Genomic DNA, 24,977 nt, shown 5'->3' with positions numbered 1-24,977 from the left:
AGGCTGTGATAGATAATCCAATTGAAATGGACACTTCACCTTTAGGTGCTGCTTTGGGAGAACCAGTGCGTAATTTTCCCCGTCCGATTTTTTTCTTTAACCATCATTCCTGAGTTATTAGTTGGACTGAGAGATGGTTTGTATAAGGCTGTAAAATAACAATGCGTCATGCTGTGGGGATCAGAAATATTTGGCACCTGTGCGGCAGTCGGGTACGGCAGTGGACTTTCTTTGAGTAGCTAAAGTAAAAGTTTTTTCTTTATATGGAGAGAAATAAGACCAATGAATGCCCACAGACTGCATTTAAGTCATTGTCTGATGTGTGTGGATAGCTTTATGTTTCATTTTTCACCATTTCACTAAGAAAATTTCATTTTTTAGCTCCCGAGGTCCTGAAAGCTTAAAAGTCTTGTGTGCAAAATATGGATCCTGTCCACACGAGTCACTGTTTTCATGCTCACTGGATAATTTGTGCGCAAAAGTCAATTTTCTGGAGCTCCGGGGCTCCAAACCCCGATCCATCTCCATTATCTGCCCCACTTTGTCCCCTGAAACCGAACGTAAGCGGATTTGTGCGCCTTTCTGGTGACTGACAGTGGCTGAGCGCGCTGGATGATCTTTCCCCCTCCGCCGGCTACTGCCCTGAACGCGTCGGTGCAGTTTGAGTGAAGAGCCCATCAGCGTGGACCGCATCTCAGAGCAGCAGCGGAGCTCCGGTCTGGACGCGGGCCAAACCTGTCTGGTGTCAAACCAGCCTGAACAGATACTCTCAGACATCTCATTTCTTCACCTCATTCCTGAGACGGGACTCTGCCCACCCCTTGTGTAAAGCAATTTAAACCTGATAGCACATCATCTCCACTGAAAATATTTGCTGGACTATTAGACAGCCGCGCTTTGACTTTTTCCCTCAGAAGCGCTTTGCCACCGGAGCCGGGCATGGCTTTTACGCGAAGACCTCCTCCGACTGTCCTGTGATGATATAGTTTCAATCCAAGCTTGATTTGGAGATTAAACAAGTTCTCTGATGTTCTCTATTTTTCTTTTGTCCGTGGAAATGCTCCGTCCAGATCCATAAAGGACCGAAGTTTGGTTAATATGAACTTATTGCCAAGTGGAATATGTTTTTATTTTTCTGTGGCAATCTGCTGGCTGATGGCCGAGGTCGATGCGTCCTGGTGGTAAGTACTGTGCACTCTCTTTACAATCTCATTTAAATGCATTTGTAAAAGCCCCACGCGCTGAATGCATGACCTTCCTATTAACATGTTTTAATGCGATGCGTAAAATGGGCGCCAATGCTGTTTAAATGAATCTGTCGGCAGTAAAATATAATTAATGTGACATCGCCCTGGCATTGTGTCCATCTGTTCCATTAAATATATTTGTCTTAATTACCTTAAACTGTTTCATAACAACTCTTTTCATTTTGTCAATTAGAAATTTCCCACAGACTGAGTGGCTAAAATAGTTTGCAGAACTTCTTTTTTTAAATACTGAAGTTGAAGACTGAATATTTGGACAGATAAGTTTACAGGAGAAAGTCATCTGATATAATTTAATTTCTCTTTATTTGCTGTCCTTCGCTTTCTGTTTCCAAATTCCAAACTTCACACTGGCTGTGATACAGAGAGGCTGTTTGGACAGATCATTTCTCACCCTTTTCTCTTTTCTCTTGCTGCTCTGGACTTTATTTAATCACTGAGGGAAATCCCTGCAGCCTGCAAATTCCCTGCCCGTCTTTCATCACCTTGTTCTGCAGGTACATGGGAGTGTGGACTTGTTAGGAGTGATTTCAACACAAGTTTCTCAAGAAGACACTTTTTTTGCCTTGTTATCCATTATCTTTTTCTGTCAGCGTGTCCAGCCAACACACAGAGCTTTAATGTCTCTTCTTTACTGGAGGTGCAGACGTGTGTGGAGTTATTTGTATGCTTGTTGAAAGAACAGGTTCCACATTTTCTTTAATTTCTTTTTATCTTTGAGATCATGGAGGGAATTTAGTGTCCAAATTTTGTGCATAAACATTTGGGCAGGCAGAGGGATTAAAAATAAAAACTAGTGCACAATTCTTTTCTCCTCCTTGATAAATGATTAAAAGGTTTTCCTAGATGTTCACAAACGTTGTGCTTTCTGCTCCTCCACCCTGCAGGTACATGGGCTCCCTGGGCTCCCAGGTGATGTGCGACAACATCCCTGGTCTGGTGAACAAACAGCGCCAGCTGTGCCGCCAGCACCCCAAAGTGATGCAGGCCATCGGGGCCGGGATGAAGGACTGGATCTCAGAGTGCCAGCACCAGTTCCGCAACCACCGCTGGAACTGCAACACCACAGCCAGAGACCACAACCTGTTCGGACGCCTGTTGCTACGCAGTGAGTGGAGCCAATGTTAGAACCGGGAGGGGACACATGTCTTACTTTAGCCAAAAACAAAGTCAGTTTAAAAAAATTCTGTAATCTAGAGGACCTGAAATCAAACCTGTATGTCCAACAAGCTGCCTGCTGACGTGTCCTTGAGCAAGTCACCGAGCTTCAGTAGGACAAGCAAAAGAAATACCTTTTAATAGGTTTGTGGTTTTGAGGGAATAAGGAATCATAGTTTAGGTACTTCATCATATCTTACACCTGCCTGACTTTGTCTCCATGAATCAGATGAAAGTTAAGGCTGTTATCACTTATTGTCTCTCTTTGGTCATACTGGCAGAAAATTCTCATCAGGATTCCCATGGGTCCTTAAAATCCTTGAAAAAATGTGAATTCAAGGGGGAAAAAACAAGGTCCTGACAGTTTTTAATAGACATAAACAGATAAGGCAAATTGAAAGTGCTTGGATTTATGTATTTTGTGCAAAAATAGAAATTAAAATTATTTTTACTTATTCATTTTTGCTTAACGGTAGTAAATTGACTCAGTTTATCTGCTGTCTGTGAGTTTCTATAAAGCACTCTAGTTTTCATGATTAAAATTCACTGTATTACAGCATTAATTAACCCTGATCAGCGCCTCGAACTATGCTGTGTTGGGTCCTGGAATTTGGGGAACTTTGGCCTGGAAAGTCCTTGAATTTGATGTTTATGACAGTGTGGAAACCCTGCTCATGCTCACAGTTTAATCTCTAGATGAACAATAATTAAAATTTGATCAGATGTGAAATGTGCAGGGTTTTGTTGTAAGAAACACTGACAGTCATTTGACTCAGTGTCATGAGCAGAACTTCTTAAATTATGATTTTAGATACTTCAGTGTATATCAGTAGAATTTTAGCTGTATCATATTTGTTTGCAGTAAATAATATAAGATGCAGTGACGAGGTACAGAAAGTCCTAACTCATGATATGACGACCTGTCAGGAGCCTTTACCTCTGCCTGACTAAGAATAGAAACTCAGTGACTGGTCTGTGTGCAACAGTATCTGCTGGCTTGTGTTTCCAGGTCATTGTTTGCTGCCGGCACCTTCTGGAACTGAATCCCTGCACGATCACGCCTCTTACAGCACACTGATCTGTTTACAGTGACCAACATGTCGCTTTAACTTAATGCTGACACATCTAAACAATTGGTTGGTATTCAGAGTGTTGATTTACTGCGACTCCGAGGCTTTTTGGGAAACTGATAGTTCCCTCGCAGATAGGTTTTTTTCTTTTCCACAGAGGTTGGATCACATTCCACACCTTGTCTCACTTTACAATTGTACATTTATCACGTCGGTGCAGCCGACTGGTTTCTCTGTGCGTCTGTGTTTGAGAGGTGAACATGCTGCTCAGTACTTTGTTAGTGTAGTTTAGTAATGATGTGACTTCTGGTGTGCAGATTTAGTGCTGAAGGGATTTGAATTGATTAAAGCTGCACATGGTAACTTTTATAAAAAAATAACTTGTTGTTATATTTACTGAAACTGTCACTATATTCACACAGCGGTGCATGAGAGTCAACCATGGCTCATGAGTTGTGGTCAAACTGTCGAGCTAGGCAGCACTGATCAAATATAAATCAAGATTCTGTTACTGTGTTTCTAATGTCTCACCTCAAATGTTTTCAGTTTACTGTTTAGTTGTTAAGTAAGAAACTTAAGCCCTGTTTCCGCCGAGCAGAACGGTTCAGTTCAGTTCAGTTCAGTATGTATTTTTCTGTTTCACAGTGAAAGTTGTGGATGGTACCAACAGCAGCGTTCCTTAGCGTCCCCATGTTTGGTCCCCCCTCTGTTGGGGTACCTAGCACACAGATCTGGTACTAAAAGGTGGAGCTGTGAACACTGCAGTCTGATTGGTCAGTAGAGGACGGTCACTCTGGTTTTATGTAACCTCTGTTCATACATCAGTAAACTACAACTACAAAATGAAAGGATGTTTTGCCGACCCGAGAAACGTTTACTCGTAGTGTTACTCAATGCATGAGTTGGTGATGTGAATCCATCAGCACACCTTAAATTTCACTGACATCTTTGACCACTCCATTAGTTTCTATTGTCTCTCTCGGATGACAGACACTTCTAGTAATGAGTGGATGTTCAAGTGTTTCAAAATATATATTAATTTCGACGGGGTTATGTGAAGGTCATATATTCTAATCCTCACTAGGAGGAAAAAAAAGTGTCATGGGGAGTACCACCAGTTGGTCCAGGAGCTTCTCCTCCATGATGGATGTTGCTGCTGTCTATCATCAGGCCGTATAGCTCTGGGTATCCAGCAACCATTACCACCAGTTTCTCCTCCATTGTTTACCAACTGTAAACTTGTTGTCGTGACCACCACAGAAGGCCCGCCTCTCATTGATTGGAAAATGGGAAAAAAGATGATGAAAAAAGAGATGGCATGAGACGTTTTCCACTCTGAGTTGAAGTTTTTCAACTTGAGGAGTTCACAGCGCTCCGGCAAAGACGGCAGGCGTCTAGAGCGCAGAAACACGAGGCATGTTGCAATGCAAAAACAGCGAGCAAAAAGCTTCATTCTCTTCTTCACTTCATTCAAACAATCACACAAAGCCACCTCCAGCTGCTAACGACAACCATCTCAGAAAATATCACGGTTTCACAGTATACATACACTGTATGATCACCGTCAATTTTAATATCACAGTATCTTAAAATTGGTATACCATTGCAATCCTGAATGGCATTGAATTCATTAAAAATGAGCCTTGATGGGTATTAAAACATCTTAAATCAATCTTTTAAAAGTTTTGAGAATGCTTAGACATGGGAAGTAGGATTTTATTTTTTCCTGACTTTGTATTGTAAATGCCTCTTGCATTAATGTCACCAAAAAGTTCGGTTTTATGTTGCAACTAATGTTTGGGCAAACTTCATGTTGGTTCATATTATTAGCTGTAGGACCCTGAATCAGTTGCAGGTTTATAGAAGTCATTATTTCAGTATCAGAGGTATCAGTAACTAATTTTTAAAAGTTTATATTTGCATCAGTTTGATTCACATTTATTATCACGATGTTTATGTTAGATCCACTTCAGCTACTGTCTCAGTTAGTTAATTTCTCCCCGCTCAGCTCGTTCACATGACAAATGGTACAAATTTTGACTCTTTCCAAATAGAAGTAATCCCACCTCTCTGAAGATCTGCCGGCTCGTTAGCTCTGTTTATCCTCTCTCATCATTTGGAGAAGAAGAGACTTGATTTACTGAGTCAGGAGAAGACACAGTCACATATTTTTTGGGGGGTGGGGGTGTTGTAGAAAATAAATGTTATGAATAGTGTGACAGGCAGTAACGAGTCAGCAGCATCAGGGATTGAAATGATTAACGAGTATTAAGCAGCCCGCCGCCGCCTGTGACAGATGTGAGCTCTGGACAGAAGCATCCTGTCAAATTAGACGTGTCACTGCGTCTCAGCAGCGAGAAGCAGCCCGCATCTCCTGCGAGGACGTGTTAGAACAAGTCCTAATCTTTTTTTATTGCCAGCGGAGGATCATCAGGAACCGGCGGCCTGATGTTCCTCTCCCATGCCCTGAGATTTAACCCCACCAGGCGGATCCTTCGACTTAGTCCGTTTCATGTCGGGGGCCTCTAATCAGCCGTGTGGTATTTGGACCTCCCAGCCGGGCCCCGGCCATGTCACACAGCATTATCTCGGCACGTCGAGGGCCCCGTCAGAAGCTCCTTATTGTCAATGTCAGCGGGCTAATTTCAAACAATTACACAGGAGTTTTTTCTCTCTGGTGTCGTGTTCTCTCAGCGTTCTCCTCATTAACCTCGTTAGACACGCTCAACTTAGCTGCCGGACTGGGACACACACACACGAATACACACACACACAGATCATTGAATGTGTGTGTGCAGTAGTACAACATCTGAGTTTAGAGACCAATAACTAAACTTCATTCTTTTGATGGCATACTTAGAGAAACATGTTTTTCTTTTGAGGTTGTCATGATGCCAGAATTTTAAACTTACATCTTTTGATACCACAGCGAAAAGCAAAAACAGTCCTCGGCACACAAAACAGAATAATTCTTATTTTTTCATAAAAAGCTGCACACAGTGGTGATACAGAAAAAGTCCCTGAACACACATCTCCAGTCTCGTGCTGGGTTCGTTGGAAAGAACACTGCAACAGCAACAGGTTGAGGACCAGTTAATTTCCCTCCATGTTGTTTCATCTGTGCAGCTCTCTTCAAAGCACCAAGTATACCAAGTGTATATATATGTACTTGGTATACTTGGTACCAAGGTACCACCTTGGTACCTGAAACAGTCTGCAGGTGTTTCTCTCAGGTCATTGTGTGTCCTCAATGAGAGGGGCCTTTCCAAAACCGAACTCCTTTTGTAGTCACCTTCACAGCTGAGTGAAAAAACTTCCCTCTCTGTGGCAGAAAGAAAACTGTCACAACTTTTTGAAACCACAGAGAAAAATAAAGCTTAATCCATTTTATGTTCTTCACATGTATTTGTAGCACTTACATTTAATCTGTACGTGCTGCTGCTGTTAACCTTAATTTTTACTATTACATTATTATCATTAAACGAAATAAATAACTTGATAAACTGAAATGACAACAGACCTATAAATATCTGCCTTAGTTTGAGCAGGTTATGTTTGTGAGGGTAGTCGCGGAACTTTATCTGTAGGAAGCGAACACAGTACAGCATTGCACATCGTCAGAAAGTCAGCATCGGTGCAGGCTCACTGTCAGAGGGTTAATACCTCACCTCCAGTCCTCACTTGTTGGTTTGGGAAGGCACTCAATGTGGCGGACCCTACTTTTGAGGGCAGCCTGTTTGTAGTCTGACAGACAAAACCCTGGGCAACAGACTTAATTTGAGTATATTACGCAGCTGTTTTCTTCCCTTATCTAGATTCTGAGTGTAGAGAGATTTAACGACTGATTCATCTGACACGTCTCTCATCTTCTTCAGAGATTTTACAGATAAAACAATGTATGAATTTTAAAAACTCAGTTTATAGCTAATGAACACAAATGATGATTATTTGCAGCTCTGAACATGTCAAATATCCGCTTGCCGTCGTTGTGTGCCGTCTAACGTGTCATAATTTTGTAGCAGAGGTTAGCGACGCAGACTTTCCCTGCCTCGGCCTTTGATGTCTCTCAGATCTCTCATCAGTGACATGTGGAGGGAGATAAGAGGTCTCTGTCAGGGCACTGCTGGTAAACGTTTGCTGTTTATCCATCTTGGAGGGAGATGAAGCGTTTTTTTTATTTCATGCCTCACGTGAAATAAAAGCTTCCAGCAGGCAACAACAACACGGGTCATACAGGTAGCAGCGGTGGTGAAACATTTGAAGGATCTCTCTGTTTGTCGTGGCTTAATGTTGCCTGAATTGGGAAACGCAGGAGTTCAGTGATGTAGACAAGTGGAACAGTAACTGTGCTGAACTTTTGGTATTTGGACAGAGATGATCTCAGTGAGGAGCTCTGCAGTTTTTATCCACACTGGTTGCATGGCTCCGTGGAATTTATCCAATACTTTACTCTCTGACCAAATACCTGCAGAACTCATGAGATCCCCTCAGCTACAGTTGTACTTTGTGTTTAGTGGGTCAATTAGAAAATATTAAGATATCAAGCACATTGAACTAAGATTGTAAACATGGTAAAAAGTATACCTGCTTGGTCTCAACATTTTAGTGTTATCACTGTGAGTGTGCTGACATCATCAGCTTATCCGGGGCTGGGTCGCGGGGGCAGCAGGCCAAGCAAAGCACCCCAGACGTCCCTCTCCACAGCAATACTTTCCAGCTCCTCCTGGGGGACCCCGAGGCGTTCCCAGGCCAGATGAGGTATATAACTCTTCCAGTGTGTTCTGGGTCTGACCCCAGGCCTCCTACCTGTGGGATGTGCCCCAAACACCTCTAACAGGAGGCACCCAGGAGGATCCTGATCAAATGTTGAACCACCTCAGCTGACCCCTTTTGAGACAAAGGAGCGGTGGCTCTACTCCGAGCTCCTCCCCCTATCTTTAAGGCTGAGCCCAGACACCCTACAGAGGAAACTACATTTCGGCCACTTGTATCCGTGATCTCATCAGTCTGGATCGGCCAGGGATTGGCATACCCAGGGCCCCGCCCCTGCCTACCGCCGGGCACACATTGCACCTAACTCTGTTTCCTGTCTCTGCGGGTGGTGGGCCGACAGGGCTGCTGCTCCATGTGAATTATTTGGGCTGAGCCTGACCAGGTCCCATTGCCCAAGGCCCAGCCATCAGAAGGCTTTGCCCCAGGTCTGGCTCTCAGGGAGGGGGCCCGGTATCCCCACAACAGGCAAGGTACTCAAAGTCCGATGTGTCAAGTCATCAAGGTCTCCTTGAATCACTCTTAATCTGGCCCCTCTCCTGGGATCACTTTGCCTTGGCAGACCCTACCAGGGGCTGTTGTCCCCGGACAACACAGCTCCCAGGATCACGGGGACACACAAACCCCTCTACCACGTTAAAGTGCGGATTCTTGGAGAAGATTATATTTAGTATGCCAGAAAAGAATTTCGTATGTCCCAAGACAGTATGCCAAAAATAACAGGATGTTCTACTGCGTCCAGGGTCTCCCACACATTCATTTATTTGTAGCGGCTCGCCACGATTAAAACATCTACCACCACGATTTGATTTTCTATCTTTGGAGCTGGATTGTTCAATAACGGAAATATATACATGCTGCTCCACACTCTCAAGGTGCAGAGTATTTTCTAGGCACAGACGGAGCAGCAGAGCGTCAGGCGCAGTGAAAGTGAAACTTCATTCTGCTGGGTCTAAAAGTTTGCTTTCACTCGCAAGCAGCTGCTCCTCTCATCCATCAATCTGATCAGCTCTGATCTGATCGACTGATCAGTTATCTGTCCCGCAACTCAAAACTCCACAAACTGCTCTACAACTGTAGTCATGAAGAGTTCTGCCTGCGCTGCGTTCAGAGACCCACAGAAACCTCTGGATTTAAAGAGATGACATAGACTGTTGCTGTTTTTATGTTTATGCTTATATTAACTTATTATCAATCTACTCATTAAGAGTTTGAAGTAAATCCCATTCCTCTGTGAACAGACTTGCCTTTCGTTACAGATGTTTGCCTCCTTGTTTGTAACATTTCGTCCTCTCCTCTTCAGGCAGTCGCGAGGTGGCCTTCATGTACGCCATCTCCTCGGCCGGCGTGGTTTACACGTTGGCTCGAGCCTGCAGCCAAGGCGACCTGGACTCCTGCTCCTGCGATCCCACAAAGAAAGGCTCGTCAAGGGACGCCAAGGGCTCTTTTAACTGGGGCGGCTGCAGCGACCACGTGGAGCACGCCATGCGCTTCAGCCAGGGCTTTGTGGACGCCAAGGAGAGGAAGGAGAGGGACGCCCGGGCGCTCATGAACTTACACAACAACAGAGCCGGCAGGAAGGTGAGGAGGCACCAGTCATCGTTCTTAACACCTGTGTGTCACATAAAGGAGTCCGCTGATCAGATACGTTTCAGAGATGGTTTTTAATTCTGAAACAACACTCTGGTTTTAAATTGGTGAAAGCTGCTGTTAAAGGAGGAGTCAGTGAATTTGGAGAAAGATATTTGATCTCAACACCTAAACAACTAGCAGGGGTGTAAATACAGTGACAGCCTTAGGGACACACTTCCCTCCCTGCAGTAGAAAAAGGAGCTGTCGCTATATTTGGTTACCATGGAGAAGAGTAAAACCACTCCCATTTTATGTTCTTTTTATGTGTTGCACATCGTCAGTAAGTCAGCATCGGTGCAGACTCGCTGTTGGAGTCTGTGGTGTGGGAATGTGGTGGACCCTCCGCGTGAACATGAAAACGTAGTGGAAGTGGATAGGGAAAGGGCGTAGTGCGTTGCTGATTGCGTGGAATAGTTCGACTCGGCCTGAGCCTCTTTGTTTGTTTCACACTTACAGGCCAGGGTGTGTAAAATCATCCCTTTTTTTTTCAGCGCACACAGAACAGACAGCCAGCGGAGCGTGAGGAGATATCTGCTGCGTGTGACAAAAAGTGTATCGCTTAGAATCACTGACTGCTCCTTTAAAGTTTGCAGTTTATCAGCCACTGTTGGACAAAAAGAGTTAAAATTCTGAGCTTTATTAGAATGATAACTGTACAAATCTAGACATGTTCACACAAACTTTTTATCAGTTTAACAACTCTGATAGATTTTGGGCAAAACATAGAACAGCCTCAAGAGTAGAAAAACACTTAAAACATCAGCTGGTTGTTTTTTATTCAAAATGGAGTCTTGCCTGCATTTGACCTTCAGATGTAGCGCTCAAATTAATCTTCCAGTCTGCATTTTGGGAAGGAAAAAAGAGAAATCCGGCGTTCAAAGTCTGTTGCTGCTGTGTGAGAACCCCAAATACTGATTTTAAAAGCACAAATAAAAAAATAAATGTGCAGTTGTCACTCCTAAACAACACATTTTTTCAAATTCCTTGTTGTTACAAAGTGAGAAATTTGTGAAATATTTTTTCTTCACATAATTTGTCCTCTGAACCAGTGTGGGAAATGACAGATTTACACCTCAACATGATGTCTGGGAGAAACACTGAAATGATTGGGAATCAAATAAAGACAGATTTAAGTGTGAGAGTGTTGGTATCAATCTTGGAAACTGATCGTTGAACAAAAACTAAGCTGCTATATTAAATATAGTGTTTAAATGAGGGTAAAAATCATAGTTTGGATTATTTGCATTGTACAGTCAGTCCAGGTTTCTATTTTACACTGTTACACTTCATCAGAATCTTTTCTGCTCTCTCCTCTTCAGGCGGTGAAGCGTTTCATGACTCTGGAGTGTAAATGTCACGGTGTCAGCGGGTCGTGCAGCATCCGGACCTGCTGGCTGGCCATGTCCGACTTCAGACGCACTGGCGACCACCTTCGCAAGAGGTATAACGGCGCTGTCCAGGTGGTCGTCAACCAGTACGGCACTGGGTTCACCGCAGCACACACGCACTTCAAACGACCTAGCAAGAACGACCTGGTGTACTTTGAAGACTCACCGGACTACTGCATACGGGACCACGAGTCAGGTAGACACTCTCCGACCTTCACAGAACCACAGGATCTGATTAAACAGTCGCTGTGTGGACTGAATGAATCAGATTAAGACTGTAACTCTTTCACTTTAACCTTGAACTCCAGGTCAGAGGATTAGAATCAGGTGATAAATAGAAATAGTTACTTAACATTTAAATACTTCTGAAATGGTTTAGGTACCAAGACGCAGACATGTACGCAGATTTTGTTCTCTTGGTGAAGGTCTGACATTTCAAACTGTTCTCACTTTGCCAAATGAACCAGACTTAAATAGTTAACGCACCAAAGCTCAACAGAGCAGCTTCACCATGGCTGGTTGGTGTGAACATGCCTTTAAGGGAGAGGAGGGGTGTGAACAGATTTGTCATGAGGGTTATTAAATGCTTCATCACAAATATTTGGCTGAATTACAAAAACAATCCTTCAGCAGGTTCAGTGATTGTTGGCGTCAGCTCTTTCTTTCGGTAACAGAACTGGTTACCTCCGCCAAGGAGGTTATGTTTTCGCCGGTGTTGGTCTGTTTGTCTGTTTGTTTGTCTGCAAAATAACTCAAAAAGTTCTGAACGGATTTTGATGAAATTTTCAGAAAAGGTTGATAATGGGACAAGGAACAGATGATACAATTTTGGTGGTGATCGGTTGAAGCGAAGTGGATAAAATAATAAAATGGCGGGAAATCCGAGCTGCTTTGCGGAGGTCTGCGCTCTCCGAGTGCTTTTCTAGTTTCATTATGTTTTCATCATCTTCCACAGGGATGGAAACTGATGAGATTTTATTGATACCAACAGGGTGGAGATTTGAATTGTCAGTCAGAGACCCCTCAGACGACTGAGATCGCCTCAAGTCAAGCAGTGGTTTAGTTTTGCTTTGTTTTGTTTGCTTGTCAGCGTGCTGTGCAGTGTACTTCTTCTGACATTTTGGTCCCCAGATTTTGCTGCACAGTGAGCGCTCTTGACCTTCATGCAACTCTTTGGTACAGACAGTTATGAACAAGCTAAAGCGGCACAGAGGAGGAGAAAGTTTCCACCGTAAGGCTCTGAGAGAACATTATCGTCTCTCTTGTGCTTGGAAGTGGTGAATTTCCCGCTCACAGACACTTGGTTGGTTTTTGTTTGATATCTGGTGTCTGCAAAACATGTTGTTGCACCTTTACGATTTGTGTTAGCACCGTTAGCTTGTTTACAATATTACATAAATGCCGCTGTCACCCTGAAGCTAGAAACACACCTGCACCGCTACTTTTACTGAAAGATCTGCACTTCCTGCACCTTTGCATTATCTTGAAATCATGTGTGGACAGCCTCTGATTAAACTTGATTTGTCACCTGAAGAGCCGATCTCCAGAGTTGTGACTCGCCAGGCAAAATCATTTTGGCCGTTGTCTTTATAATGACAGGAATGTGGGTCGTTTAGCTCGGGATATTTCTCCACCGAGTTGACGAGTCTCTCCTCATAACGGCACCAGCTACAGAGTTCTCTTTATACGTCCATGGTGAGGAGAGGAGTCGAGCTGCCACAGGAGCAGAGAGAAGAGCTGCTGTGAGAACTGGTCTGTACAAGCGAAGAGTGAGTGGGGGAAAAATGTATTTAATTCCAAGGGCAGGAAATAGGACAGTGGTGTTAAGTGCCACAGGGCAGCACATCCAAGAGCACCAAGACGCGTCCAGCTGCCACCAGTGTGGAGTTGTACATTGAAAATAATTAGGGCGTATATTTTGATGCACAGTGTTTGGCGTTAGTTTGTGAACAACAGCAGTAACTCAGAGTGAGATTCAGATTCTGTTACAATATAAATAGTTCATCTACATAAAACCTGCCACTAATTACACATTTAAAAAATGTCCCCTGGGATCTATAAAAATAAATCAACAGCTGATTTCCTTCTTTTAGTAAAATCCTAAATGATTGTTTTTTCCCACCTGGACCTTTATGCTCTGCCATTTCTCCTCTAATCATCACGCTGTAACCTGTGACAGGCTGTTATGATACCACAACTATCACACACTCACATATATGGAGTGTTTTCACGTACGTTTACATTACCAAAGGTGTATGACAAAATCACTTGACCACACTGACCCCCGTGTGCGCACGGCGAGAGAGGAGAGGGAGAGACGCTGTGCTGCTGCCAGAGGAGCCGCTGAATGAGTTCCCTCTGAGCGCTAAGAGAAGTAAAACATTCAGGACGCCACAGTTTATTCCACACTACTGAAGCTGCTCCTCTTTTTGGATCCACCGCGGAGTCGTGAATAACTTCACTTTCAGCCATGCTTGTTGCTGCCGTGGGTAACAGTATGACGTCAATATGTCAACAAGAGTTACGGTTGCTCAGCATGTTTCTTGAGGTTCAGTTCACAGTGAGCGACCTCCCGTCATGTCTCCTGTGCATGAACGGGGATTCAGCTCAGCAGATTTTTCTAAACGACAAATCTATTTTCCAGTGGAATTACAGAGCTGGTGGCTTCAGTCTGGGCTCTCTGTGTTCTGCAGAGTTTAGGAAGCTCCTGTAACAAAGTGATTCCTCTTTTCTTTTTGTTGAGCTGTGTTTGTGTCTGTCCAAATTCCAGCAGTTGGATTATAAGCGACTGGTTCTGTCTGAAGTCGAACTTCCTGTATTAAAGTGAATAAACTCCTGACAGGAGAAAGAAGATGTTGAAGTGTTGGCCTGCCCTTCACGCTTATCTCATAGTGTCTCATCAGCAGTGACAGAATCATTACAGCTGGAGGGATGCAAGCTCCTGCTGAGAAATAAATATCAGAAATACAAACTTCAGACGGGGACTTCTGTGAATTATATTAAAAACACAGGGAAAACTCAACCTGAGATTTCATCGCGCCAGGAGAACGTCAGATATCAGACGCTGGTGTGAGGACAGATAAGCTGTTACAGAAATGTGTATCCGAGTGAGTGAAATCTGTTTATGTGTGTGTGAACGGGACAGTGAGTGTGAGAAGGAAAATGTTTGCGTATGAAAACTGAGTGAGAGAAAGAGAAGTGTGTGTGTGTGTGTGTGTGTGTGTGTGTGTGTGTGTGTGTGTGTTCCAGAGGAGGTGGATGCCTGTCAGGCAGCAGATGATCCGTGGCGATCGGGTGTCGGCCAGTTTAAGACCCATTACACACTTCTGTGGGCTGAAACCTTAGAGCACCACAGATCACTATAAATCACCACCACTGGAAACACACACACACACACACACACACACGCCTGAGGGCACGATTGGCCAGATAAAGAATATTTCGGGGGCAGGTTGGAACACACAACACAATAGAATACAATAGTTTACAGTGTGTTTTGTGTCGAAGTGGGACGCCTCTCTAAAGTCTCCTCAGCTGGACACTTAAATTTGGGCCTCATCCAAAAATGTGTTGTTTGTTATTTCTTCCTGTCAGAGTCTGCTAGGAGATGCAACAGGAAGTGCAGGTTGATGAATGGTGTTTTGAAGTTTGGTGATGGTTGAACACTTTGACAAAATGTTTGGACACAGGCTTTACATCTGTGTTGGTCAGGAAACGTCGGATGTTGCAGTGAATCAAAGCTGGGATCTGTCTGTCATGGGACGGTGTCATGTATTCTGCGTGCAGTGTAAGTTATCGGGCACCGTCATGGTGCTTTCTAGGTGCTAAGAGAGTTTTACGACCTTAAAAGGAGTCTTAACTTTAACCTGCTGTCCAGCCTGCTCAGATATATTTCAGAAGCATGGTTTTAATTTAGAGAGCGAGACTGTTTCTTGTCTGGAGATAAAAGCTACGAGAGCGTTTTCTAGTCTTTGAGCTCAGAAGTTAATTCTTGATCTTTGGGAGCTTTTTACTGCGTCGCTCTGTCTGCTGGAGCGGGCTCAGGGTGTCTCTTTGTGTTTGGGTAGTGACAGTTTAGGAAGAGACAGGAAACATGTTGAGAGTTCAACACACAGCAACAGGCTGGAATCAAACTGGGGACATGGCAGGTACATGGGAGGTGTGTGATGACACCCCAGGCCGCTCCATTTGCTTAAATCCGACAGACTGTGAGATTTTATCAGTCTTGTAATTTTAGTGCAGCTACACATGGATCTAATAACCATGATACAACATTAAGTTTGATGTCTGCACACTGTACGATGACAGCGCCTACTGAATCACAGGCTATGCTGACGATGCGATTCTTCTCCACCTGTGAAGCTCAACATAGAGACTCACATTATTAAATGACCTGAAGATTTGTGGGCACTATATACTGCAGTCTGTGTGTGTGTGTGTGTGTGTGTGTGTGTGTGTGTGTGTGTTTGCTAGCTGCTCAGTGTCTCACCTGGCAGCTGTAGCTCCGCCTCTATTTCCTTCCATGCTTCATCCTTCTTTACGCGATCATGGTCAGAGCTGGAGGACACGTCATACAGACAAGGCTTCACAAGGTTTTCCTCTTTGCTGGAATCACACACATTTATTTTCGCGTGTTTTGCCTCCATGGCGAGCTGCTATCCGTCTGTTTGTGTGGGACATTTCATGCTGCATTTCTATTGGTTGGTTAGTAGACGTAGGTGGTAACGGTAGTCACACAGTGAGATGGTCATTCCAAATTTCTGACACTGTCAGAATTTTATCCCAGGCTGTCTTTGATCCCAAGAACGTGACGGCCTCCATCCTTGAACCTCTGTGCGTTGTAGGACCACAGATATCGCCACGTTTCTTTCATCTTTGCCGTCACTGTCAGCACCAAATGTGCCGCCGCTTCTCTGTTGTCTCATTTCCACTGCATGGTTCAGCTCAACTCGACTCGCTCTTGGTACCAGGTCCTTTTTTCTATTTCGTTTTCCTCTGACGATAGCACCCCCTCAGCGTTGGCGGGATTCTCAGCTGATCGCCATAGTGACACCATGTGAAACTGCCATCATCTTCACCGCGACACTCGCTGAATCCTTTCATCGTCAACCAAACAGACGAATGTCAGCTCTTTGTCCGTCGTCCAGCGTAGTGTTTGGGGTGGTTTAACAGGCTGCCATTTTTGTGCCTCAGTGCTGGTGATAGCCGTGGCCTGAGGTGTTGTTTTCGGCTTGTTGTTCATATGCACAAACGTAAGTACGTCGCATTCGTCGTTCTTCCTGTCAAATTTCTTCATATTTAGCACAAACGTCCACTTTGACTCAATGATGAGCTGATTAGAATCTGAAGGGCACTGTGACCTTGCGTCCATCTCATTCTCATGAGCCCAAGATCTTGAGGGAGCTTTCTCAATTTTGGCAAAAACGTCTACTCGGACTCAACAATGAACTGATTAGGCTATGGTAAGTCAAAGGTCAAAGGTCAGTGTGACCTCACAAAATATGTTTTTGGCCATAACTCAAGATTTCTTACACAAATTATGGCAAAGCTTGACACAAATGTCTAACAGGATAAAATGATGAAGTGATGACATTTCATATCCAAAAGGTCAAAGGTCAGCTTCACTGTAACATTATACTGTTCCTGCATAAAACACTTTCCTGTCCATTACTCAACGTCATATCTCAGGAACAGAAGGGGAGACATTTGGTCAGATACTGAATCGATGTGTGTGAAGCATCCATGTAAACTGTAACTGTAACTTGATGGGTTTGCAGTGGCGTGCGACCCTGAGGCGGGAATTCTATTTTTAAATCTGGGTCGAGTAAATTAAAAATTGCGGTCACTATTAATGGTAGCGTGGCTATTAAAAAATGGCGGGATTGTGCAGGATGTTTTGTTGGTCTGCAGTGTTTGAACTCCAGCTTCTTGTATCAGCTCAGAGAGCTTGGACCCAGGTGATAACAAAAAAGCAGCTGCACTATCCACAACTTTCGCTAAAGAGCAAGTTAACTTGAACAGAGACGTGTCGTACCATGCAGTGGAAATACAGTGTATTGTTGGACAATACACAATTAATCAGTCGTTGAAAAAATAGTCTGCAGTCATCAGCTGCATCCTCACTGCTGACAGTCTGAGTGTGGCCTCAGTGGATCCTTTAGATCCTCCTGATGGACCTGAGGAGGTCTCAGGGCCCCACAAGGGAACAAGGAGAGGCTTCACAGCATACATGAAAGCTTCATGTGCTGTGTACATGTAAGCAGGGTGAGGTAACACACACACACATGGTGTCGGCCCTGGGCCTCTCATGAGAACTTTACTGGCTCCCTCTCTTAAGACCAACTCCTCTGACACACACACACACACACACACACACACACACACAGGCATGTAAACTCACTCTCAGTCATGACACGTACTGTACACTGAATCACCTTCTCTCTCTTTTTAGACACACACACACACACACAAACATGAAGCGCAATCGATCTTCACACACACTTTGAGTTATTCACGTCTTGTTCTTTCTCCCGTCACACACACACTGAAAAACCTCTCAAAGACATGCAAACTCACTCTCAATCATTCTGGAGAACACACAGACTGAATCCATTCTCACAGACAGATGGACACACACACACACACACACACACACACACACACACAGGCTCGGAGCCCACAGAGATAGTGAGACGGCCCCTCTGTGCCTCTTTAAAGTGTGAAATCAATTTCCCTCGGCCCCGGCGAGGCTCAGGTGCTAAACTCATCTCTCGGCGCCCCCTCATCTTAATTCAATAAGCAGACGCAGGCAGAGCGAAGGCTGCGAGGAAGACTCCGGCCATGATGTCATCCCTCGCAGGGCAGCATACCGGCGCATGATGGGCGGGCGGGGCTTCGGGTCGTGCCCAGACATATTACCTGGCGAGGGGAATGGTGCATGGATGGCGCACACACACACACACACACACAGCAAAGCAGAATGTAAACACGAGCAAATTCCAGAACAATGTTCGAGATGGTACTTGAAGCCAGCGCATCATTTTTTTTAAACCTTTATTTATACAGGAGAAGTCAGCTGAACACACACACACACACACACACACTCTCCTTCAGTAACACTCCTCACATTAACAGTCCGTCACACCTGAACTGCAGCCGCAGTCGTCACACAACAGAAAACACAAAACCAGAGAAGACTGCAGAGTCAGTCAGACATGTTTTTGTTATGTAGCGCCTCAGTTATTTTTATCATCAGTCAACTCAGTCAGTGTTTCATCGTTAAATTGAAAGTGGAAATTAGGGATGTGTGCGATTAGTGGACTAGTTGATTAAACGTTGCTACCCTCGCAAGTCGGCACCAGAAATACTAGTCGGGGGGCGTCCAGTACCACGTACAATTCCAACCCGTGGCCCTTTGCTGTGTGTCATCCTCTGTCTCTCAAAGGCAAAAAAATGATCTTAAATGAAGACTAGAATTACCGCCTCATGGATGTATGACTCCGCCCACCAGTCCAGTGTCTCTGACAGTCTCCATCCATGTCAGTGAAAACATGGATGCTTCACACACAGAAGATCTATACAATCAGCACAGTTTCAAGATTAGAGTCACCAATTCAGTATCTGACCAAATGTCTCCCCTTCTGTTCCTGAGATATGACGTTAAAACATGATGATGTCACAGTCAAGCTGACCTTTGACCTTTTGATCTTCATTGTTTTATCCTGTTAGACATTAGTGTGAAGAGGCGCAAAATAAATAAATAAAGAAACAAATACTAGTGGGTCAAACTTATTATCAAGATACGCAAGAAAACTTGCTGCAGCTGATAATTAGACGCTGTAAAGCCCGGGGGGTGTCACTGAGAAAATAAAAAACTCTTTAGTGTTCACAACTGAATAATTAATGTTCTCAAACAACTTAATTTGCACAACAATTAATCAAAATCATATGTTCATGTTATGTTGACGTTGTTTGTGGGTAAAGGGTGTCAGATAATCATCTGATGAGCTGTGTGGATTTATTGCAGATTATAATTCAGATTCTGTCTGTTGATAAATGTTGGTGTTATCCTCGACACTCTTAGACAAATGTCAACAATATATTTTGTTGTTCTGCTAATCTGTGCTCGTGAATTATTCATGTCACAACACAGTTAATAATTCAAGAGCAGAAATGAGTTTTTCCTCTCTGCAGCACTTGCTGGGCTCCTCTGAATCTGAAGCATTTGTTCAGTTATTTAAATGTTTCACTTCTTTTCTGTGTTTTCTCTGTTTTGATGAATCTCATCACTCATCAGAACAATGACACGTCACAAAGGGCGGAGCCTCTAAAAATCACACAGATGTATATTTGGGGCCTCTGACCTCCAGGGTTAATGTCTGGTAGCTGTGAAGTTTATAATGAGGAGTCACTTTTTGTTGAGACCGTGTGAAAGCTGCTGATTCTGCCGTGTTTGTTTCTCTCATGATGAAATCATAATTATCTGGAAATCTGGACATGAAAACACAAACTGTTTTGTCATGATGGTAAGATTAATAACGGGAAACTCTGATGTGGTGATCATCTATTATTTTCGCCGTCACCATCTTGGATTCTTGGAGCCAGAAGTGACCATTTTTGGATGAAAGGGTGGAGCTGAGGAGGAGTCAGGGTTGGACCTGACTGAGAACGCGGGGACACCACTGTGGTAGCGACTTTTTAATGAGAATGGCTACGGTTACATGATGGCTTCTCATTCAGAATGAAATAAATCTGAATAAAATCATTCGGAATTAAAGTCTCTCCAGGTAGTTTACAGGAGAAATATTCATTCCGAATGAGGGTTTACACGGAGATCAGTTTAATCGCCTTTATTCAGGTCTGCGCAAGGTTTGGGGCAGGGAAGGTTTCTGATTGGATAGGGGGCGGGGCAGATGTTACGTGTTTACGTTTACCGGAAGAAAACACTGTAGTCCTCGCTCCAGATAACAAGATGCTTGACGACGCAGTTCTTAGTGCCTTTTTCGGGCTTGTTTTGCTGATATTCTTGAAGCAGCAGTACGACAACAACCTTGTTCTGCTAATGCTTCGTCTGTTGAGGAGGAGAAGGCAGGTAGAAGACCGTGCTGTGGCAAATGGAAACCGGTGAGTGCAACGAGTCTGACTGCTCTATCTCAGCCCGTTGCTATGCGCGCTATATACGTCATCGCGCCAGAAGGGCAAGGAAACGAACATGTGCAGAAAGACTGGAATGAACTTAAAGAGGAATGAGTGTATACAAGTGTGAGAAATTCTTTCATTCGGAATTAGAAACGGAATATTCCAGCCCCTTACATCGGACTGAATTTTCAGTCGCATTGGCCATTTACATTCTGAATTAGGTGTTTACAAGATCACTTTTAATAGGAATGAGCTTTCATTCTGAATGAAAAGGGAATTAAACTGTCCATGTGAACGCACTCATTGTAGCCATGGCCTCCTTCATATCCTGCGTTATCGTCTATTTTTCTCTAAATGGGAACATAGTTTACAAAATGAACATCATGCTGTGTCGACCAAACAGCAATCAGAAACCTCCGGGTCCTAAAAATGAAGCCAATGTGTGAGTTAGTAAAACTGCAGTTCCTCTAATGTCCACTAGAGGCTCCAGGAGTGAGTCAGTTCCCACAGACCTCTATGTTACATCTGTTACAGCAGAAATAAACATGTTTACAGCCTGGTACAAAAACAGTTTTGGTCTCTGTAGCTAATTTCAACATTAATGACAACTGTACAGGGGGAGAATTTTTAAATAACTCACCTCCTAACTTTTTATTACGAGTTAAAGTGACGCATGATTAAAGGCGTGGCCACTGAGTGACACTGCGATAGTGTTGGTTAAGTAACGTAACCATGCCGTAACCCCACATTCAGAGTAAAGGTGTGGCCGAAGCTGTTGGTGTTTCAGTGTTTTCAGTTCATGAAAGTTAATTTTAACATTTTGGTCGCTTAAAAAAGTCTTGTTCTGAGTTTAGTTGAACCAGAAGACCCTCTAAAGAGTCGGATGTTCAGTTGTGTCCATTAAGTGCATTTTGTTTTTATGGTTTTGAGCCTGTTTTCGCTAGAGCAAATTAGCATTAGCATTATCACAGTTAACCATCGCTGTAAACGCACCATGCTAACCAAGCTAGAAGCTAATGTGAGGGTCCAAATATGGTCAACCTCTGGCAATGACCACAATACCAAACAAGAGTCCGCAAACCTCTGGGTGTCGTCACAGTGGCTACGTACATTATTTCATACAGGCTGTGCTTTTGACAGAGACGTGGAACGAGTGATTGAGATCATAAATTAATTAGGAAAATGTTTACTGAGGTCATAAATCAAGTGAAAAGTAGAGTCATTTTCTCACCGACTTTCATACAATCAGACGTCTTTGTACATTCAGTGGAGTCGCCCCCTGCTGGCCATTAGGAAGAATACAGGTTTGAGGCTCTTCTGCATCGACTTTATTTTTCGGATCCAGAAGCTTCGTCCACTTTTTCTGTACGAAGGCTGCAGCTGACAGTTATTATCACTTATTCCACCAATTATCACTTTCTCAATCATTAATTATTTGATGTCTTCATGTTGCTTTTTTTTTCTGTCTGTTAATTCTCGCAGTTAAAAGAAGCAGTAAATGAAGAACGATTAATAGTTTGAAGAAAAGTTGCTGACTCACTTTTGGTTGACTAATGGACCAGTTTCAGCTTTTTTATCTAAAAATCAAATAAAACATTGGTTTGGTTTTGTTAAGAAAACATTAAGTAACCACAGCTACAGTTTGACCATCACAGGCTTCCTTAGTTTCATCATAAATGAAGTTGTAGCTCAGCACAGAGACACACCTGAGAACATATACTGTTAAAGTGTGTGTGTGGGCGGCTGGAGGTGAGACTCAGGAGAGTGTGTGTTACGCTATCAGTGTGAGGAGATAGCGGTGTGTGTGTGTGTGAGCGATGGATGTCTCCTGTAAAATGAACAGCTGATGAAGAGTGGGAGTGTAGGCTGACGGCTCCTATCATCAATCTCTCATCTCCCCTCCGTCCAGCGTTCATCATCTTACTCACCCCCAAACCTCCTCCTCACCCCCTCCGTCTCCTCTCCGCCGTACTGCCAGCATTATACCGCGCTCCCATTGGCTCCTCATAACCACTAAACTTATTCTGATTGGCGCCAGGTCACATCCTCATTCCACACCAGAGTTAAAGAGGCACGCCTGTCTTAACTCTGGAGTCATTTCCCAGGATGCTTCTCACTTGTTTTAGTCAGGAATAATTGCCAGTGTAGGTGTCGAATGTTTCCACTAATAAATCTCATTCTGGAGGGAAACTACCGAAATGTGTTTTTACATTTAGTGAATAAATGGAGCAGAATTGGTTCAGCGGGAGATGAAGTTAAATCCTGCTGCTGCAGTGAAATGATTCAGCTTCAAGATGCAAATCAGTTCATCTGATCTCAAACAATATTTTAGGAAAAAAAGCTCACGTGTGCATCGAGACTTTGACTTAGAAAAGCTGTATGTTAAGATAAGATAATCAGTTCACTGTACAGTTAATTATAATTAATAATAATACTGTGAAACGTCAGTTTAAAGGAGCTATATGTAAGAAATCTAAAGCAAATAGTCGTAAAATCCTCCTAATATGTCACAGAGACTAAGGAATAATGTTCATATAACAAACTGATCTCACCGACAACAATAGTACAGCCAGAATATTCTCATTTTTAAAAAAAATTACGGTCCACAAATCATGTTTATGTTTTGAATTTGTGTTTTGGCCTGTTGCGCCACCCACCGCCGTCTACCAGTCACACAGTCAGTAGAGTCTCAGCATCAGTTACAGTTATGACTGAGCTACAGCAGCACGGCAAGCAGCATTAGCAGTGTCCCAGTACATAGCATTAGCAGCCGGCTCCTCCTCAGCTGTATCCCGGCAGCAGCGTTAGCAGCAGAGAAGCCGGACTTGCTCGAACAGTCCGCTGGAAAACGGAAGATCAAGGACGCTGCGACACGGCCCTGCCACGGCAGCCGCCCATGGGCAAACAAATCAGTCTCCAGCGTGCCGCTGTCCAGCAACCTCGAATCTGTAGGGGAGGGGGGGCGGACACGACTCGCGGCAGTATTTTGAATTTGAGTGCAGTAACTGTTTTGGCCACATTCTTACATACAGCGCCTTTAACACCCAGTCCCTTTACCAGCCTGGTGTAGCTACACATTTTGACAAATTAACACCTGGCCTGCTCTGGTTGCCAAGCAGCTCTTTTGTTTTTAGTTCTTTGGATTTGTTGGCGACCTCAAATTATGTGTCTATTCTTCCATTACCCTGTAAGATATTTATTTTCCTTTAGTACCTAAGGGTCCTCAGATCAAAAGAATCAAAAGGGTTGTGAGGATTGTTTTAAAGTGGCGTTGTGTCGGTGTGTAGGGTGCTGAGTACTCTCTGTGTGATGCGCTGTCTGTTGGAGTTAGATCATATGAATGATTCATAACTGATATAAGTTAAGGCCTAATTATTAAACAAGTAATATGTTAGGGTTTGTGTGAAAGGCCTGTCCCAAATATAGCCCGGGCTGTTAACTTAAGTTTTACAGTACGCTAATTCTGTAAAATGAAGAAGTGATGACATTTTATATCCAAAAGGTCAAAGGTCAGCTTGACTGTGACATCATCATTTTTTAATGTCATATCTCAAATCTGCAAAGCTGTCCTCCTCTCTGTGTCTGTGCAGGGTCGATGGGGACGGGAGGACGTGTCTGTAACCGGACGTCTCGCGGCGTGGACGGCTGCGAGGTGATGTGCTGCGGCCGAGGCTACGACACGTCACGGGTCAGCCGCACCACCAAGTGCGAGTGCAAGTTCCACTGGTGCTGCGCCGTGCACTGCCGAGACTGCCACCAGCAGGTCGACGTGCACACCTGTAAGGGCCAGACGTGACCTCGCCGCCTCCGAACACTACTGACCGTTACAAAACCCACTGCTCCTGCGCCGGGCTGCGGACTTCCTGTAAGTGACGATCAAAAGGATCCTCTGGCTCTGTGACTGAAGCTGTGAGGCCTCAGTGTTTCTGCACCTCCCAAACATCACCTGTCAGTCACACAGTCTGTAGCTCTGCTGAAGTTTCCTCTGAGCCTCCAGAAAATAAAAGCTTTCATCACCAAAAAGAAAATATCACTCAGCATAAACTAGTTCATACGATACTCTGCAGAGAAACCTGGTTTTCAGAGGCCGACTGGTTCAGTCAGTTTAAACAAGTTCAGCTTTAATCTTTAATCCACTTTCAGCTCCAGAGACTCTGGTGAGGCCGAGACGCTTCTGACAGAAATAATCTGCTGGATCAAGTTTAGACAGTTTGGAGGTAAACGACCAACCCGAGGACTGAACCCCAACACACTGAGTGTATATCTTAACTTATATAATCTGTAGTGATGTCAGTGATCTCAGCGGGAGACGTTGCTTCCTCTGTGGACTCTGAGAGGTTCAGACTTCTTCCAACAATTTAATCCAAAGCAGAAGTTAAACTATCAGAGACTGGTTTATCACAGAAACATCACTGCAGGTCGATGTTTTTCTCCTGTCTGTTTAATTTTAGGATTTAATCTGAACTCTCCACCAAAGAACATCAGGATGTTTCTGTCATGTCGGAGGCTTTTCTATCACAAAGTGTTGAGAGTGACGATCCTGAGACGCTCAGTTA

At 43.9% G+C, this 24,977-nt stretch overlaps 1 protein-coding gene across 1 annotated transcript; it reads left to right on the top strand.

The window, feature by feature from the left end:
• Positions 1 to 404: 404 nt before the first annotated feature.
• wnt2 (wingless-type MMTV integration site family member 2) lies at positions 405 to 24,658 on the top strand. Its single transcript, XM_049573061.1, has 5 exons — positions 405 to 1,181; positions 2,153 to 2,373; positions 9,567 to 9,844; positions 11,215 to 11,479; positions 24,012 to 24,658. Exons 1-5 carry the CDS (start codon positions 1,099 to 1,101, stop codon positions 24,215 to 24,217), a joined length of 1,053 nt encoding a protein of 350 aa, XP_049429018.1. The 5' UTR covers positions 405 to 1,098; the 3' UTR covers positions 24,218 to 24,658.
• Positions 24,659 to 24,977: the final 319 nt, after the last annotated feature.

The sequence above is a fragment of the Epinephelus fuscoguttatus genome, linkage group LG4 (genome assembly GCF_011397635.1).
Source record: "Epinephelus fuscoguttatus linkage group LG4, E.fuscoguttatus.final_Chr_v1".
Classification (NCBI taxonomy): domain Eukaryota; kingdom Metazoa; phylum Chordata; class Actinopteri; order Perciformes; family Serranidae; genus Epinephelus; species Epinephelus fuscoguttatus.
This window is presented reverse-complemented; position numbering and strand designations above follow the sequence as displayed.